Source organism: Serinus canaria, chromosome 7 (genome assembly GCF_022539315.1).
Source record: "Serinus canaria isolate serCan28SL12 chromosome 7, serCan2020, whole genome shotgun sequence".
NCBI classification, from domain to species: domain Eukaryota; kingdom Metazoa; phylum Chordata; class Aves; order Passeriformes; family Fringillidae; genus Serinus; species Serinus canaria.
Genome location: NC_066321.1, coordinates 1,198,442 through 1,218,257, shown reverse-complemented (window position 1 = coordinate 1,218,257; position 19,816 = coordinate 1,198,442). Strand labels below are relative to the sequence as shown.

Below are 19,816 nucleotides of genomic sequence, written 5' to 3'. Positions count from 1 at the left end.
ATACAGGATTCCCAGCAGCCGTGCCTCTGGCACAACCCTTATCCCAGAGAATGGAAACGAAGGAATGGTCATTTTCCCAACTATGATGCTTATCCTTTTGCTTTTGCCCCCAAATTAATCTCCATGTGGATAGTTTCCATGGCCAGGAGGAGAGGCAGCAGCACCGGTGTTGTGAAGGTGAGAGCTGAGTGAAAATCATTCTTCCCTGGAAGGATAATGGGATGCTAATAGGGGACAGTGGGATATGGATTGGTGGAGCTGACAGGAGGGAATGAGATCTTGGATTTGGGATGAAACCCAAATGTCAGTGAGGACAGCAGAGTCACCAAATGCGCTGGTGGCATCTCCAGGGTCAGGGCTCCTGTTTCCTGTGCAGCCCTGCATTCCTGGGATGCTGAAACCCCACCTTGGAGAGAACTTGCAGGGAATGCTGGAGAAATGGGGGATCACACCTGAGGAACGAGCAGGTTTGACATGCCGAGGAGGATGAACCTCCTGAGTACACCCAGGCAGCTTCAGCTCGGGTGTGGATGTGTCAGGGTGGTGAATTCAATCTCCCTGTTTGTCCTGATTTCCCTCACTCGGGATGAGGGCTGGGGGACCAAGTCCTTGGCCACCTACATCCTTTCCGGCGAGCAGCAGGACCACGGCTTTCCACAGCAAAGGTCTAGAGTTCATCACAGCATCCCGGAATCCCAGACTGGTTTGGATTTAAAGGGACATTGAAGCCCATCCAGTGCCACCTCTGCCATGGCAGGGACACCTTCCCCTGTCCCAGGCTGCTCCAAGCCCCATCCCACCTGGCCTTGGGCACTTCCCGGGATCCAGGGGCAGCCCCAGCTGCTCTGGGCACCCTGTGCCAGGGCCTGCCACCCTGCCAGGGAAGGATTTCTCCCGAATCTCCGCTCTCCCCCTGCCCTCGCTTAAACCATTCCCTGCGTCCACTCACTCCCGGCCGGTGCCGGCGCGGCCGCCGAGACAAAATGGAGGCGGCGGGGTCTCCCCCACCCCTTTCCCCCATTTTTCCACTCTTTTCCACCCTTTCCCAGGCATTCCCACCCCTCGCCCGCGTCCCTCCCCCGGCCGGCGGCGGGACTACGAGTCCCATGGCGCCGCGGGCCGGGGGCGGAGCGGGGCTTTGTGCGGGCGGCATGCGGGGGAGCCGCAGCCGGGGCTGGAGCCGGAGCCGGAGCGAGCCCGCCCCGGGGGGAGGAGGGCGAGGGCGGCGAGCCATGACGGGCGGCGGCGCCGCGGAGCGCCCGCGGTGGTAGAGGGCGAGCGCGGGGCGCGGAGCCCGCCCGGCGCGGGGCGCGGAGAGCGCGGAGCGGCCGCCATGGGCAACGCGGGGAGCGTGGACGCGCAGCAGACGGAGCTGAGGGCGCACAGCGTCCCCCTGAAGCTGCCCATGCCCGAGCCCGGAGAGCTGGAGGAGCGCTTCGCCGTGGTGCTGGTGAGCGCCGGCCCCATTGTCTGCGGGCAGCGCGGAGGGGCCGCCGGGGAGGAGCGCGGCGGGGGAAGGGGGGAGCGGCGCAAAGTTGGCTCGGGAGCCGCGGCCGGGCACAGGTGGGCTCGGCCGGGCGGTGCCGCCCGCGGGACGGGGCCGCGGCTCCTCTTTGTCTCGGCAGCCCCCCGAGGGCCGCCGTGTCCCGGCCCGGGCGGCTCCCGGGGCCGGGTCGGGCAGCGCCGGCGGAGCGCAGCCCGCGGGGAGCGGAGCGGGAGCGGCTCCGCCGGGGACGCTCCGGGGACACCGCTCCTGCTCCGCCGGGGACGATCCGAGGACACCGCTCCTGCTCCGTCGGGGACACCCCGCTCCTGTGCCCCCCGGGACACCTCCGCCTTTCTCCTCCGGGGGACGCCGCCGTTCTTTTTCCCCGGGCCACCCCGGTCCTGTCCCCCCCGCCAGGGGACACCCCGGTCCTTCCTCCCCCGGCCCATCCCGGTGCTGCCCCGGCTGTGCGCGGGGCAGCGGGGCTTTCGTTTCGGCAGCACGAACGGGTCGCTGCCGTGTGAGATCAGCTCTGCGGGAAGGAAGGGCTGAGCTTTCCCTGGGCAAAGCTCCCGCTGCCTTTGGGGTACCCAGGCAGCGCGTCTCCATCTCTTTTCTGCCGTGCTTTTTTTACTCGGAGCCACGTTTGCGTGTGGAACGGGAGCTGGGGGAGGAGGGCAGCGGCTCCATGTGCGTGCCATGCCCTGCGCTCGCTGCAATGCCACGGGCAGCCCGGAGCTGCCGGGGTAATTCCCGTCCCGCATCCCGGAGCCGCCCCCCCGCTCCCTGAAACGCTCCCGGCGCTGGGCGAGGATTCACAACTGGTGTGTGTTGGGGATTATTTCTGGTTAGACCCAATTAGATTATCATGTCTAAGAAAAGAATAAGCCTATTCAGTCAGGAACCCCCACTGACGAGCCAAATGGCGAGTGAGATGTTACGATTATTAGGCACAGTGGAAAAAAGCCTGGTGTCGCGTTGCTCTTGTCGGGGAAAGCCGGGGTCGTGTTGGGGATGGGAGATGCTCCCACAGGCAGCACATGGCTCAGAATCCGGTCTGGATTCATCTGTGACTACCAGAAGGGCTCCTGGCTCCGTCTGCCTGCGTGGTCTGCGGGAGGAAATCGGTGGCTTTGGCTTTGGGGATGGTGATGGATGGCATCTGTAAGAGGCTGAGACGTCATCTGGGGCAGCCTTAGAAACGTGTAACGTAAATACGGGAGATAACAGCACCCAGCCTGTCACTTCCTGAGGTGCTCGGAAGGTTTTAGAAGATGGACTTCAATTTAGGCTGGGAGGATGAGTGCTGCAGCTTTGCTGGAGGGAGAGGCTGGCCGTGCAGGTGGGCAGTCTGTGCAAATGTGGGGTGGGATGATTTTCCCCCACTGACCTCTTCTCCCACTGGGAGAAGCCGCAAGATGGGACTCAAACAACCCCAAAAATCACCTTCGTGCTGTTCTTGCAGCCAGCCAGGGATGACTGGTGGTGCTGCAGCTTCCAGGAAATCTCTGACCAGTTCATGAAAGAATAAACTGCTGGGCTGTGATAATTTTGTTTTCTCTGTGGCTCTGAGGGAGAGATGACTGTGCCACTGGTCAAAGCCCAGAATGGGGTAGGCTGGAGAAGTGCAGGGATTAACGAGAAAGGAATGATTAGGGGAAAAACCATGAGGAATATTTTCTGTGGGCAGAGAGGATTAGTCAGGAGCAGGGAGAATGAAGAAGGAGATGCTGAAGGTTATAAGACTGAATCTCACCTTCTTTATGTGCTGTCTTAAGAAATTAGCCTGGCACAGGCGTTGCTGGCACACTCAGAGCCCTGGTGAGGTCCCGAGGGCTGTGCTGACAATACCAATTTCCAGATCTCTGATGAAATTCCCAAGGCTGATTTGGATGTTGATGAACAGGGTGAGTGGCTGTGTGCAGGTCTCTCTCCTCACACTGGGGGGTTCTGCCCATTCCTGTGTGGGAAAGGTCCCTCCTGTTTTGTTCTCTGCCCTCGTGCAGAGCAGGGAGCCCTGGCTCTCCAAACCACGAGCAGAGCACACTTGGCCATGATTTCACTGTGACACCAACTGCTTTATTTTTTCCACCTCAAACACGCCGTCCTGATCTGCTCCAGCATCTCTGGAGTCCCTTCAGCGAGGGGATGCTGTGCCTGGAGCTGATGGATGTGTGCCAGCTTGTGTTTGTGGGGCTGTCAGAGGATTTTGTGTCCAGAAAGGGCTCTGCTGTGGTGGTTTGTCTGCCTCAAAAACACACCTGGTCACACACTGTCACCTCAAACACACCTGGTCACCCTGAACACACACTGTCACCCTGAACACCCACTGTCACCTCGAACACCCACTGTCACCTCAAACACACCTGGTCACCCTGAACACACAGTGTCACCTCAAACACTCCTGGTCACCCTGAACACACACTGTCACCCTGAACACACACTGTCACCTCAAACACACACCTGGTCACCCTGAACACACATTGTCACCTCAAATACACCTGGTCATCCTGAACACACCCTGTCACTTCAAATACACCTGGTCACCCTGAGCACACACTGTCACCTCAAACACACACCTGGTCACCCTGAACACACACTGTCACCTCAAACACTCCTGGTCACCCTGAACACACAGTGTCACCTCCCTGCCCCCTGATCCTCCTTGCAGTGCATAAACTGCAGGAGATGATGGGCACTGCTCCAGGTCACGCTTTTTGGGTGAAGTTCTTAAATCTTGTGCTCATTGTGCCCTCAGTGTTCCTGAGGATGTCCTGAGCCAATGGAAGGACAGGGATGTCCCTGGCTGTGTCACTCCTCGTGGTCTGTTGGGCAATAACCAGGGTTTTCCCCGTGGGTCTGTGTCTCCTGGTGCTGTTTTGGGCGCTGCTGTAGTGAATGTGCTGCCGTGGTTGGGGTGTTGAGTCTGTGCTGGTGGGGTCTGGGCTCTGTGTGTGTGTGTTCCAGGAGGATGTGTTTGATGGGATGTACTTCAAGGAGGAAAATGTGAAGGATGACCCAAGAGAGATCCAGGTTTCGGTCTGCAAGCTGAGTGTTGTTCCTTCCATCCTTCAAGCTGATGTGAATTCTGCCCTTTTCCTGTGAGCTATTTCCCTTCCTCTCAGGGTTACACGGGGATGTGAACTCCAGGGAAGCAGTGCTGTGGTTCTGCCACCAAGTTCCCAGTTTGGCTGTGCTGGGTCTCAGCTCTGCCTCGGGTTCTGAGCTTCCCAGCACCAGCACATCCCCTTGGGGACATCCCAGCCTTGTCCCTTCCCAGTGCTCTCTTCTCTCAGCTCTGTGGGATCTTTCCCTATGGACACGTGGGCATAAATCCCAAATTCTGGTCTGCTGAGAGCAAACCCCAGCTCAGCAGCCCAGGCAGGGGTGGCAGAGGCATCCCTAGACAGGGTGGCACCTGGGAGCTGTGGGAGGCAGTCCCAGCCCTGCAGCTCCTGCAGCAGGGTGGTCTCCCTGAACCCGGCACGGGGCTGCACGTTTGCAGATGCCACGTGGTGTGGAGGAAGCAGCCAGGCTGGGCTTGGCAGGGGAAATCGCTGCCTAATGAGCTGTGATTGACATAATTTGACTGCTGGATTACAAATCTGCGGTGAGGTTAACAGGAAATATCCTCTTCCCCCTCCCAGTGGGGTTTGGGTGCACAAAGGGCTCCTCTGTGCCCGCTGCTGTGGGGTGGAGGGCTCGGCCAGAGGGTGAGGGAGGTGTTCCTGCCGTGCCCAGGTGAGGCACCTACCTGTTCCTGCTTTGCCCACAGGAGCATCTCCCTTCTGCTGGAATTCCCTTCTTGCCCCTGGATTTTGTCCCAGCGTTGTTTTCCATCCCAGGGAAGGCAGCTTGAGTGTCTCCTGCTGAAGAATTTGGAAGCTCAGTGTGAAAACTCTTAATGTTTCCCAGCTGTTCCCTTTCCTCATTGTCTATCAGATATATTAGGCATTGTTTTATAATATATATATATATATATAATAATAAATGTATGGTTTAGGGTCTGCAAGTCATTATGGAGCATGAGGGGGCTGCAGGAGATATCTGGGACAGGATCAGCCTCCCTGCTTTGGTGGGGCACTGGATTCCTTCTTGTGATCCCTACATTTAACAGGATTCCCTTGGGATGGGTTTGAGTTGAGATCCTGGAACAGCTGATACAGGTGGGAGTGGTACTGGGAGGTGGGAGATGCTGAGGTGGCTTTAGGAATCTGGAGGAAAATGAGATTTCTGAAAGGCAGGACCCAAACAGACCTGTGGGGTTTCCTTGTTCAGGCCTCAGCTCTGACGGGCTCCTGCCACTGGGGATTTTGCTGGGAAGTGACTGGGGCAGTGACACTATTGCTTGAAGAAACAACCTCATAAATCACAGGGTTAAATATATATCTTTCACAGGGGTTAAATGTCCAGCAGTGCCTGGTGGTGGCACTTCTGCCCCGCAGGGGATGGATGGCATTTCTAAGTTTTTCCACCCAGACATCACCGGAGAACATTTTTGTAAAACAGATTTTTTCCTTTGAGTGTCTGGAATACGAGGGTACTGTGGTGGGTATTTAGCTGGTGGCAACCCTGCTAAGATTAATTTCAGCTCCTGGAAACCTGGACGACTTCTAAAATGGCTGGGCTGATGTGCATGCATATATTTTTTGGTGTACCATTTTTCCATGCCAGATAATCCCATTAATTTGGATGATGGTGGAGGGATGAACCCTCCAAATTACACATTAAATGTTGTTGAAGGTGAACAACAACAGATCAAGCAAACCCTCTGCCTTTACCTTTAACCTGTCCCGTCCTCTTTCCTCAGAGCACTGAAGCTTTATCAAACATCTCTATCAACTTCCTTAACCTTGTGGGAGAAATAAAGGGGTTTTTAGGGTTTTTGTTTTGTCTGCACGAGCAAGGTCTTGCAGGAGCTGGCCCTGAGGTGTGAAATGCTCTCTTGAGAACCACTCCATGTCCTGGGTGATGCTGAAGAAGGAAGGGAGAGGTGCAGGATGAAATTCAGAGTTTACGAGGTGATCTGAAATCAATCAGTAGCTCTTGAGTAGTTTCTCATTGGTGATTGAATAACTTGGAGCCACGGGTGGCTGCCCTCAGTATTGCATTTTAAAATCACTTCAGCTTTTCCTGCTGCATGAGGAGCTGTTGAAGTGCACAGAAACTTCTCCCCCCAAAAGGCAAAGCTCAGCAGATAACAAACCCAAACCAACATGTTTGATTTCCTCCTGTGTTTCCAGAAGCACATTGCTGTTTTTTATGTATTTTGGGATTGTTGGACAAAGACTGTGAATCATCCAGGCAACTTCTAAAGACTCCAACCCCTTTTGGAGTAAAACATCCATGTGAAGGTGTGCATGGCAATTACCAGCCCTGTCCTGTGTTTGTGTGGCTGCTTTGGAGAAGGAGAGTGGTTTTCCCTGCTGGAATTTTGGGTTTTTCCCTGCTGGGATTTTGGGGTTTCCCTGCTGGAACTTTGGGTTTTTCCCTGCTGGAATTTTGGGTTTTTCCCTGCTGGAATTTTGAGGTTTCCCTGCTGGAACTTTGGGTTTTTCCCTGCTGGAGTTTTGGGTGCTCCTTCCAGCTGCAGAAGGGATTGGGCATGTGGGATCCATGGGTTCCATGTGGGATCAGCACCACCCCTGTCTGCACAGGGTCCAGGCAGTTTCCTGCTCCCATTTTGAGTCCAGCACCTGCTGAAGAAATGATTTTTTCTGCCCAGTCTGTCAGAAGTGCTTTCCATCTGCCCCCTTGCTCGGGGGCCGAGGGGGTGAATGACCCTGCAGGAGTAGCTGGTTTTATTTTCCTCCTTGTTTCTGGCTCTGGCTCCATCCTAAAATGAAACCAACCTTTGGCATTGACTCTCTGACTGGGGTTTGCTCACTGAGGGACAGACCTTGTGCCATCCCTGCCTTTCCCCCAAACACACTTGGACTTTGGAGCTCTCTGCTCCTTTTTCCAGGCTGTTGCTGTTCTTGCAGCTCGGTGGCTGGAAGGGGCAGTGAGCACAGCCCAGGGCTCCTTTGGAGGTGGGAAATCCCTGGGACTGGTTGCAGTTTTGCTTTTGCTTTCCCTTGCTGAGCCAGCCGTGGTTTGTGACACTGGCTTTGGGTGGTGGCAGTGGGGAGGTGGCTGGGAAGGGTCTCTGGGGCAGGGCTCAGGTGCTCCAGGGCACCAGCACTGCTGTGCCCAGCTGAAAGGGCTGGCACTGGTGCCCACTGTGGATTTAGGGCACAGGGGATGTAAAATCCCCTGGGTTGTGCTGCACGTTCTGCTGCACCAGTTGCTGTTGGGGTCAGTGACATCCAGCAGGAGAGTTTGGTGCCACTTTTGCACCAAAACCATTCCAGGTGCTCCGAGCCCTGCCCAGCCTGGCCTTGGGCACTGCCAGGGATCCAGGGGCAGCCACAGCTCCTCTGGGAATTCCAGCCCAGGGCCTCCCCACCCTCCCAGGGAGGAATTCCTTCCCAATATCCCACAAACTTGGGAGACATCAAGGGCAGCCCTGGGGGCTCCTGCTGCCATCACCAACCCCTTCTGTCCCTGGACCACCAGGACAGGACCTCTGAAAGGGCAGGAGGCCAGAGGGACAGAATCCCAGCATGGCCTGGCATGGAAGGGACCCTAAAGCCCATCCAGTGCCACCCTGCCATGGCAGGGACACCTCCCAGTGTCCTGTCCAGCCTGGCTGGGACACTGCCAGCGATCCAGGGGCAGTGTCTCTGGGAATAGCCCAGATTTCTGGGATTCTGTGATCCAGAGCCAGCCCTGCCTCTCTCCCGGGCTGGCCTGGGTCTGCCAGGGCAGGCTGGCACCCGGCTGTGCCCGCAGGAATCCGTGTTGGAGCCCTGGCACCCTGACCTGCTCTGCTCTCCCCAGCACGAGCTCATGAATTATGCACGACATGCTAATGCAGCAGCACTTCAGCACCAGCTGATTTTTAAGCATCTGGGCTCCCTCTTGGCTTTGAGTTAAGCCCTTTCTGATCAGGATCCAGGCACTGCCCCGAGCAGGAGGGTTGGGGATTGCTTTTCCTGCTCCACAGAAGGTGTGGGGACAGCAGCAGGCTGGAGCTGTGCCTCTGGAGGGTTTTTCCTAACTCTGCTGGGAGGTGTAAATGGGATTTTTCTTGGGTAAGCAGGAGATGAGAGTTTAGAAGCAGCAGAGCAGTTTGCAGAGTGCTTGCAGGCAGTGCTGGTGACCCGGCTGCCGAGGGCTTCTGTGGTGAGCAGTGTGCAGCCACATTTGAGACAGACTCAGCTGAATGATTGCTGTCTTTGTGTGGAAGAGTCCATTTGGGAATTCGGGATGGGAAAGAAGTGACACCAGCTTGTTCCATTTGATTTATATTTGGGTTAGAGAAAATCTCTACCCTGGGGCCAAAGGGCTCAGGCTGGTCAGGTAACAGCACTTGGGGCTGCTGGTGCTTAAAAAGTGGGAATTTCCCTTTTGTCACGTCCTGGTTTCAGTTCTGGAGGGCTGAGCAGGTTTCCATCACTTCGTGTGCTCTCACCAGTTGGCCCCAGGGTTGTGCTCTTGCCCACGTGGTTGCTGGGAAATGCCAGTTAGTTCTGCTCCAGTTTAGGTTGGATTTCAGGGAAAGGCTCTTCCCTCTCAGGGTGCTGCTGGGCACTGAGAGCTCCAGGAGCTCCGGGAGCATTTGGACACCGCTCCCAGGGATGCCCAGGGTGGGATTTTGGGATTTTGGATTCATGATCCTGTGGGTCCCTTCCAGCTCAGGAGATTCCCTGACCCTGATGTGGGGCTGGTGAAAGGTCTGTGGTGTTTTCACTCACAGCTCCAGCCCTGATTCTCTCTGTAGCTCCCTGTGCCCAGAATCCCTTACGGATATACTGGAAAATATATATATGAGCATTAATCTGGGCAGGCATTGCCTCTTCCTAAAGGAAGGCCTTTCTGGAGTGTTTGGTGCAGAGACTTGGCTGATGTATACCTTGTGTATGCTGGGCTCTGGGTGACATATTGCAGAGCTGCAGCGTGTGCTGGGTTTCAATTCAGCCCGGGATCTCTTTAACAAAACAAGTGTTTGTCTGCGGGGACTGCGCAGCCTTAAACATACATTTGGGGAGGATATTCATAAAGCACCAGAATGGGGGCATTGTCCTGGCCATGAATGCTGCTCACATGAGAGCTGGGCTCTGCTGGACCTCCAGGGCTCTGCCTCGGCTCCGGAGAGCGGCTGCGTGTCCTGGCGCGGGGGCTGGAGCCAACGCTGGGGACACCTCGGCACGGGAACTGGGAGCTGTCCTGGGAACTGGGACAGCACTCCCGGGCCTGGGCTGGGCCCCAGGGAGGGATCTGTGGCAGGAAGATCCACAGGAAAGCTCCCAGAGGTTGTGACTTCCCTTGTCACGTTGAGCAGCGCGGAGCGGGGTTAACTGTGGACAGGACACGGGAATGGCTTCCCAGAGGGCTGGGGAGGATGGGAGTTAGGGATTTTGGGAAGGAATTCCTGGCTGGAAGCATGGGCAGGGGCTGGAATGGGTTTCCCAGAGAAGCTGTGGCTGCCCCTGGATCCCTGGAGGTGTTCCAGAACAGCTTGGAGCAGCCTGGGACAGCAGGAGGTGTCCCTGCCCATGGCTGGGGTGGCTCTGGATGATCCTTCATGTCCTTTCCACCTGAAACCACTCTGGAATTCTGTAGCTCCTTTCAGAGGTTGTGTGCTGGTGGTCCAGGGGCAGGAGGGGTTGGTGGTGGCAGCAGGAGCCCCCAGGGCTGCCCCTGGTGTCCCCAGAGTTTGTGGGCAGCTCTGGCCACGCTCCCCACGTGGGTGTTGGCCGAGGGCAGGAGCTGCTCCAGGACAGAACATTCTTGAGCCTTCCAGAATGATGTGTAGAGATTTTAGATTTTGTAAATGTGTATCTGGCTCTTGTGAGAGATACCTTAAAAAGTGCAAAAATTGTTTTTCCCCTTCTTTTTCTTTTTAACATATATTGTTTGGCCAGAAATCCTTTACTATAAAAGGACTTGGGGCAGCTCTAGAGTGTACATCTGTTCCTTGTTTGTCTGCAAAATGACTGAACAGTGGAGGCCAAAAGCAGAGAATAGAGGGTTGTACAAATTGGCAAAGTTGCTGAAGTCTTTCAGAAGCCAGTAATTACAATGAAGAAGCAGATTGTTCAATCCAGAAATCCTGGTTGTTCATCCATCCAGCACCCTGGCATGTCCCCCTGTGGCTCCCCTTGTCCTGCTTTCCAGAGGACAAACAAAATTCCCAGTTCCACCTGGGCCAGGTTTGGGGCTGGCTGGGTGGCACCGTTATCCAGAGGGCCTGGGAAGGGATGGAAATGGCTTGGCTGAGTTCATACAGCACTTTTGTGACAAAGGTTCCCAATGATTTACTGTCTTTGGGAGCGCTTCAAAGGCCTCTCTGCCCAGCTCCGAGCCTTGCAAGTGCAGATGATCAAATAAATTAACTATCACAAATATTTAACTTAAAGCCTGCTCAAACAGGAGCTTTGATGTTGAGTGTGTGTGTGGGAGCCTCTGTGTGGCTGTGCACTCTCCCAGGGATATTGGGTGAACATTGAATTCGTCTCTTCTCTCAGATACAAGAAACCTAAAGCTGGAAATGTAAATTATAATTAATTATATTTATTATTCCTCCTCCATGGGCAGCAGGTTGGGATACAGCCCTGGGTGGCACTGGGATGAATTATGGCACAAGGAGTTTTCCTGGGAAGCTGATTGAGCAGGGCAGTCACACTTTTGAGGACTGCCATCCCTCCAAAAAGCTTTGGCTCGGGGGTGATTTTTCATGGCATTGGTGCCAGGTGTTGCTTGGTGGCCACAAGTCTCCAGGTAACCAGAGTCCCTTTGATGTCAGGATAATCATTCATGGATTGAGCCAGGATTGATGGCTAATTAATTGAATCCTTGTGTGATAGCAGCTGCTTACAGGTAGCTGGGCTGGATGGCTGGGAGCTGTTGGCTGAAAACTGCAGCTCCCTGGAATAGTCTGGGACTTGTCAGATCTTCCCAGGGATCAGCTCACAGGGAATTGTGTCTGAGAGCTCAGCTCTGCTCCGTGGCAGAGCTTCAGCTGCAGATCCCTGTTCTCTTGATCATCTCAATGAGTATCTGAGAGAGGCAAATGCACAATGTGCTTTTTGCTAAATGAAACAAGAACTTCGCTGCTTGATGGGCGTTTTTGCTCCATGAATTTTTCAGGAGCCTCTGGTGGTGCTGTGGGGGAAGGAGAGGAGTGAGAGGGGCTTGGGGCAGCCTGGGGTGCTGGAAGGTGTCCCTGCCCATGGGATGGGATGGGATGGGATGGGATGGCCTTTAAGGTCCCTTCCCACCCAAACCATCCCAGCACTCCATGGTTCTGTGCCTGAGCAGACAATGAAGTGCACAAAACACCGTGGGGAAAACACTTTGCTTTGGAAATGTGGTTTTTTATCTCCTTTAATAGCAGACCCTGTGGTACCTGGGGTGGTCAGGGGTGTTTTCCTTGTTGTGCTGACCACACTCAGGAGAATGAGAGGTTCAGCTGACCCAGATCAAATGGCAGAAGAGTGGGGCAAGAGGAATTTAGGGAGCTGAGTCTCAGGCTTGGTGTGGATCAGAGGGAAGTGACCTTTCAGCTCAGCCCACGCAGGGGGTTCCAGGGTCAGCTCAGGACCTTTTCTCCTGTCTCAGGCCTCTCTTGCTCCCTCTGAGTCTGCAGGAGCTTTGGGGCCATTCCCAGCTCTCCCATCACTTGGTATGGGGGCAAGAGGTGTTTTCCAGAAATAAATCTGTGTGTATTCCTGGAAGTGCAGCCTGTTCTGAGCAGAAGGCAGGTGGGCTTTCTCCCTGCTAGGGAATGATTCTGTCACATTGAAGTGCTTCAATGAGAACATGAAAGGAATTGTGCAAGAGTTCCCATGGGCTGAGTCCTTCCCTGTTGGTCCCCGTTCAGGATCCTTCAGCAGCCAGGGGGATGCAGATCAATCCCTGAGTGTCAGAAAACCTCTGTTTTCTCCTGCATCCTTGGGTGTGGCAGAGCCAAGGTATCCTGAGCTGGATTTGCAGGGCAGAGGAGGAACTGGGATACCTACAAACACCAGTGAGGCAAAAATTGATTAAGCATGAAATTCTTCTCTGGCAGTGAATTCTCTGCTGGCTCGGGGACAAAAGGTTGCACAACTGAAAGGGAAAAGGAATTTTATTTGGAAAGCTCAGAGCTATTGTTTGTTTGGTTTTGCTGGTGTTTATTTTCTGTCTGATGGCAGATCTTTGTTAAAGGTGAATTATCCCTTCTGTTCAGCAAGTGGAGTGAAAACGGCCCCGATGCACTTGTGAGGCATTCAGGGAATTGTTGGAATTGTTGGAATTGTTCGAGGTGCTCTGAGGAAGTGCTTGGGGATACTTGAGGTGCAAGACCCCGTGTGGAGCAGAGTATTACTTGTGTGCCTTGTTCTGGTATTGACACAGCCCAGACAGCACACACATAAATGTACAGATGCTCTGGAACATCACAAACAAAACCTGTTGGAATGGTTGGAGTTTAACCTACAGGCTTTTTTGGGTACCACATCCCAGCTGCTGCTGCTGCTGCTGTGCCAAAATATTTCACAGAAAAGATGTGCAGGGAGAAAAGCACCTTCTCTTTAAACAGGGAAAATGCAGATTTGGATTTATTCCATCCCAGAAACAGTGGGTTTGGGAATGCCTTGACAAGAAGATGTTCCTGCTGTGACAGCTCAGGGTCTGTCCCAGGGCCACCCATCCCTGGGCACACATTTTAACTCTTTTTAGCCATGATTTCCTGCTCAGGGCCTTTTCCCACAGAGATACCAGGCAAGCAGGGAGGCCTTCACTGTGTGTAGCCAAAACACCGAGCCAGGGCTGGCCTGGGGTTGCTCTTATCCCACTGACCTTGTGCTGGGGATGCCACAGCCATGGGCACGGCTGCTGCTCCTCTGGGAGCTCAGGAATGACCCAGTTTTGTTTGCCAAGGTGCCTCAATTCTGGCTGTTTCCTCCTCTTTTCAATCAGCAGAGATTTTTTTGTCTTCTGCTCATTTCCTCCATCAGCAAATTTTGGGTGAAAACTTCCCCTTTCCTCCGGGGAGCTGGAGGCAGCAGCTCCTGCAGCATCCCAGTGCTCCACGAGAATGACAGCAACAATAATAACAACAGTGATAAAGGCTTCAGACAGCGATTAAAGGAGCAGATTTATGGATTTTTCTGGCCAGCCTCCATCCTTGGGGCTGTCTGTGCGGGTCCTCCCCTGGGGGATGGTGCCCAGCCCAGGGTGGGGGGTGATCCTTGGCCAGGGTGGTGTTTGTGCTGCTGTCCCTGCCCCATCCCTGGCTCCGTGGACATTCCAGGGCATTTCCAGCCCAGCTGTGGGAGCTCAGCCCTCTCTGTCTGCTCGTGGCTCTCTCGGAGGCATTTGGAACTTCGTGGGAGGGAATGTGGCTGGAGAAATATCAACATGCCACGAGCAAATCCACCTCATTAGGGAGCAGGGTTTAACATTTTTTTGCATTTGTGGGAGGCTGAACTGTGGTGTTTGTGTGCTTGGGGTGGAGGAGGAGGGAGCTGTGTGCTCTGTCTGGATAATGGGGGATGGAAACCCATCAGAATGGGAAAGGTGGGGAAAAGGAAAAACCCCACAGGTTGGGTTTGCTGTGCCACAGCTGGAGGAAATCCTGGCTGGAAGCTGTGCTGGGATGCCCAGGAGTGGCTGTGGGAGGTGATGCCAGTGGCAGGGGTAGCTTTAGGTGGGATATTGGGAAGGAATTCCTGCCTGGGATGGAATTCCCAGAGAAGCTGTGGTTGCCCCTGGATCCCTGGGAGTGTCCAAGGGACACTGGAGCAGCCTGGGAGGTGTCCCTGTCCATGACAGGATGGATTGGGATGGGTTTAAGGTCCTTCTGACCCAACCCAATCTGGGATTCTGGGATTCCTCTCCAGGGAAAGCTGTGGTTTAAGGAGGGGGCATTTCCCTGTTCCATCATTCCACAGTTCCCACAGTTCCCCTGAGGATGCCCAGCCTGTGCTGAGCCAATCTCTTCCAGGTTTTTATCATGTTGGAATTATTTATTAGGATTATTTTCCCACTCTCCATCTCCTGGTTTTTGACTGGAGCAGCCTCTCCCAGCTTCTGGGATCCCAGTGGTGTCCTCACGTTGTTTCCTGGTGTGTTTTAATGCCATTTTCCCTACTTTCATGTCACATTTTGACTCTGGAAGATGTCACCCATCCAGGTGTTAACCGAGTCCCTCAGCTGCCATGCAACACAGGAACTCCTGTGAAATACAAGGGCTTTATTTTACTCCAAATAAAGCAATGGCTGTACTCACAAAGCTGTCTGAACAGACTGTTCAGGTTGTGCTTTACACTGGATTCTTCCCTTCCTTCCCTCTGCTCAGGGCTCAGCTCCTCAGCTCATATGAAAATAGAAAACTTTCTCCTTTTTTCAATTTAATTTTATTTTAATAGGCAACATCTTTTTCCCAGAGTCCCTGGGTTGTGGTAGCACCATATTGAGCAGGGGTTTATGTTACATGAAGAACCATTTCACTTGGTCATACCCAATTTCAGTTCTAGGCAGATTTTTACTGGCCTTTCACTTAATAGCTAAATCATCTGGAAAACAGATTGGAGTTTTTATGTTGTGTGGGGTTTTTTCCTGAGGTGAAACCAGTCTGAAAATCACCATAAGTGCTCTTCAGTGTGCAGGGCTGAGGTGATGTCCCAGCTCAGCATGGGACACAGCAGGAACAGTTTGATAGTTTTTAAAATTCAGTGTAATCAGGGCAGTGCCTTGGGTTTGGCTGGCAATGGCTGATCAAATGCCACAGATTGGTATTTTTTTACCTTCATAGGAGAGCTTCCCTTTCCTTAAAACAGCATTCCAGCCTAAAAAAGGATATTTTCAAATCCCATACATCAAATCCTCAAAAATCCCTTTTAAGCATCAAGCAATTCCTGGTAACTTCTGAACCAGGACGCCAGGAAAAACCTCAGATGAGATTGAATAAACTCTATTATCCCAGTATTTGTGCATAAGATGAATGGAATAATGGGAAAAGCAGAGCTTTGTTCATGGATCCCATTTCTTCCTAGGAAATGAGTTGGGAGGGTGGATGGGTGGGATGGAGACAGTGCTTCCAGCAGGAGAACTGATGCTAATTGACAGCTCATGGATCAGCAGTTTTCCAAACAAAACTGGGGAGCAGGCAGCCTCACATTCTGCTGGGATTGGATCATTTGGAGTTGAAAATCCAGGGAGAAACAAAGCAGGAGCCCATTCAAGGACAGCGTTTATATATTTATATACAGAATTTAGCACTGGAGTGGTCAAAAATCAGGGATTGAGTAGGATTTGGTGATCTGGCAGATCCATGTGGGATGGTCAGAAATGCTGCTAAAAAAATCAGGAATTGAGTAGGATTTGGTGATCTGGCAGATCCATGTGGGATGGTCAGAAGTGCTGCTGCCCCACGTCAGTCACGATTCTCACCCAAGCAAAGAGATTTTTTTGTCTCTGGGAATGTCTCGTTTCAGGAGTGACTTCAGCTCTCCAAGTGAAGTGATATTTTTGTCTTTATGTAGGAATATTAGAGCTGGAATTCCAGCAGAGGTGTTGAGATTCATAAAGGATGGATGCCTGGAATGGGCAATAAATGTTGGTATTTAAGGGAGAGTTGTGTAATCTGATTTTCAGGAGGTGATGCAGGATAAGGGATTGGTCCTGGAGAAGGAGCTGGGGATGAAACCTGCCCTCCTTGCTCCAGGGTTTTTTGGGAGCTGAAGAAGGCCAGACCTCCTTGTGGAGTGCTGTTTGCCAGGTTTTGTGTGCCAGGGGGCTGCAGAGTGAAAAAAGTTTTTGTTGAACAGAGAAAAGGCCAGAGAGTTTTAATTCTGGATTTTGTGACCCTGATAGAAGATGGAGCCTGGAGCAGCCTTTGCTGTCACCCTGAGGTGACAGCCCTGAGGTGACAGCCCTGAGGTGACAGCCCTGAGGTGACAGCCCTTCCTCAGTGCAGTCCAGAGGGTCTGGTCCCCAAAATCCCTGGAGAAATGAATTTTCCCCCCAGCCTGCCAGGGATCACCCAGGATCACAGGGATGTGAGAGGGAGGAGCTGGGATTGTCCTCCCCAGGGTGGGGGTGCAGCAGCACCATGGCTTTTCCCCTGAGCTGCTGCTGGGGATTTTCAAGGCTGGTAAAACCAGTGAAAAAGGGAATTCTGCTGTTCCCAAGCAGTGAATGACCTGGCAGTGAGGGACACATTCTGTGTTGTTTCATGCTCACGTTGTTCATCACTTGCTGCTCAACTTGAGCAGTTTATTTTAAGGTTTGGGTTAGAATAGATTTGCTGTTGGCTCATCCTGCATGTTGAATTTCTCAGATTTATTGGTTTTAGGCACCCTCTTTTCATTCTGTTCCTCTGGTGTTTGGGAAAGGATATTTTCTTTCCCTTTTTGTGTGGCAGTGCATCCCTCCCTTCCCTCATGTTTTCCTCACCTTTTTAAGTGCTCAGGACTCTTGAGTTGTAAATATTTTGATGCCTGTTTGGATCTGGGTTGTGAATGCTGGAATAATTCATGTTTACTGTTGTTTGTGGCACCCCTCATCTCTTCATTTTCTCCATCCCAGCAGTTTATAGATTTTTATTCTTTTATGCTTTAATCTGAAGATGGAGGAGTTTAACTCATCCAATCTCAGCGTAGTTTGAGGTGTTTGGTGAGCCCAGTGTGGCTCCTGAAAATGCTCCTTTATTTTGTGTATTCCCTTCCCTTATCCACCTCCCTTCCAGTGGTTTTTTCCTTCTCCCTGTGATTCCATCTGCAGCTTTTTATTTTGTTGCTGCCTCCTTTGCTCTGGCCTCAGCTTCTTTTCCATAACTTAATCCTCCTCTGCCAAAATCAATCCAGGTTTTTTGTGGGTTTTTTGGTTTTTTTTTTTTTTTTTTGCTTGCAGACAATATTATCCCTGCCTGTCTGTGCTCAATATTCCACAGGTTTGCTTGCATGGCCCTTAAGTAGCTTAGGGATAAAAACAAGGATCATTTTCCAGTAATTTCCTGGGTGACTCAATTAAGTTTTAGTTGTTGCAGTAATTCAGTGCCAGGGTTCTTTATGGCACAATCAGCCAGGGAGTCTCTGGAGTGTTCCTGGAGCTTCCCTGGATGGGAAGGAGCCACCAGGAAGGGATGGCTGTGACTTTAGGTGGGAAGGGATGTAAGGATTTCCCAGTGCTACTCCCTGGGACACCTCCCACTATCCCAGGCTGCTCCAGCCTGGCCTCGGGCACTGCCAAGGATCCAGGGGCAGCCACAACTTTTTTGGGAATTCCAGCCCAGCCAGGAATCCCTTCCAATGTCCCTCTGGCAGTGGGAATCCATCCCCTGTGCCCTGTCTGTCCTGTCCCTCCATCCCTTCTCCTCTGAGGGATCTGCATCTTTCAAGTGCATCTGGAAATCCAGGATATTTTCCCATTTATAGCCAAGCCTCCCTCAGGCTGTGTTTTCCCAGCGGGCTGGGAGCAAGCAGGGAGCAGCTCAGGCAGGCAGAGCTGCTCTCCCTGCACCATTCCTGTGGGATAAAACCCGGGCTGTCATTCCCTTTTTTTGTTGGAAGCCCACTTGAACACAGCTGAATGTAAGGAGAAGCGGCTCTGGCCCGCAGATGTTGAGCATGAATCATGCTGCTTGTCTTTATTTCTCAGCTGGGGTGAACTCCTGGGCTGGGGAAAATAAAAATGGGCTTTTTATTGCCTCCTTGTGGATGGCTGCAGTGGGATGAGAGCTGGAGCACCCAGGAGCCTGCATCCCAAAGAGATGAGCCCAGCTTTGTGTTTGCAAAAGTTTTCTTTTCCTCCCTGGCATTCCCAACAGATGGAAATTCCCACAAATGGGGAATGGCTTGGCCAAGCACTCCCAGCCAGGCTCTTCCCTGCTTGCTTTGGAGGAGAAATCTCCATAAATTGCTTTGAAGGCAGGAGCACTGATGGCACAGGACAACTGCAAAGCAGCAAGAATCATCTTCCTGGGCATTCCTTTAGGGAATGGATTGGAAAAGCTTAGGAGGCCTGAAATCCAGGATGTTTCCAGGCTCAGCTTTCCCATTTGTTTGATGGTTTTGGGCCTCTCCTGGTCCTTCAAGCAGGGCTTTGCCAGACCTAGGCTGGTGCAGGAATAGGTGCATAAATATAAGCATATATGATTAATATAAGCATATATTGATTGTTTAATGCTTTTATTATGGCAGTATTTGGAATACTAACAGATGAGGATAATTAATCCAACTGAACGGGTGTCCTTACAAAAATAACCCCAGCAAATGTTTTTTCATGTAGCCTGAAACAGCAAAACACATGAAATCAATTTGAGTTTTTCAATTGCTTGAACTTCCACAACATCACCCCCAAATTTAGGCTTTTCAGGGCAAAATGCTCCACACTGAGAGCTGCTTATTGACTCTGCACTGGAATAAATCCTAATAAATTGTAATAAATCCTAGGGTTTGGCATTGTTGTGTAGACCCAGCTGTACAGCAGAGAATTGGCACCACAGCCTTGGTTTTGGAAGAAGTTTTTGGGAAAGATGGGACACAAGTGGTTAAGGACAAAATAAAGAGAGATTCAGGGAAAAAGAAGGCATTATTTGGAGTTGGATTTATTTGTTGAGGCTTTGTGTGGTTTGGCCTGTTTGTAGAAGTGGGGCTGCTGGAGGGACACTTCCCTGAAGGCTGCTTTTTGTGCCTCTGGAAGGTGTTAATCAGGGAAGTGGAACTTGGGAAGGAAATTAATTTAATTGCTGTTCAGATTTTCAGCAGGGTGAGGGGAACAATCACAATAATTCCACTCAGCTGCAGCCCCTGGATGGCTTCTCTTGGCAGGGAACAGGTTGGGAGAGCATCTCAGTTCAAGGAGTTCCTGCACTCTGGGGCAGATTTTGCTGGGCTCCAGCCACTTTGGGACAAAAATTCCCCTGTAATTAGGTTTATTCTCATCTGGCCATCTGTTGATGGAGCCTTCCCTGTGCTCCAGAGCCTCCTCTGGCTCCAGGGAGATCCTGGCTGGCTCTGAGCCCTTCTGGGAGCTGACACAGAGCTGAGGGGGGTTTGGTGCCCTGAACCTGGGGGCAGCTCCCCCAAAGGCGTTTGGATGGATTGAATTCCCTGTGGACAGGGAAAGGCTCCCAGGGACACCCTGACAGGGAGTTAGAAACAGCTCAGGGAGACAAAGGAGCTTTTCCAGCCCCAGACTGCCTGGCTCTGGCTCCCTTGGCTCTTTGGGGATGCCAGGGCTCTTTTCTCTCCCTCTGCCACCTTTGAGGCTCTGGGTTTTGTGTCAAACCCAGCTCCC

At 52.5% G+C, this 19,816-nt stretch overlaps 1 protein-coding gene across 5 annotated transcripts in view; it reads left to right on the top strand.

Annotated features, from left to right (window-relative positions):
* Positions 1–1,298: 1,298 nt before the first annotated feature.
* The window catches only part of FMNL2 (formin like 2), a 110,240-nt gene continuing 91,722 nt past the window's right edge, over positions 1,299–19,816 (top strand). For all 5 annotated transcript variants that reach the window (XM_050977067.1, XM_050977069.1, XM_050977068.1 and 2 more), the window contains exon 1: positions 1,299–1,450. In XM_050977067.1, the coding sequence (XP_050833024.1) occupies positions 1,334–1,450 (117 nt within the window). In that variant the 5' untranslated portion in view covers positions 1,299–1,333. The remainder of the gene's footprint in view (positions 1,451–19,816) is intronic.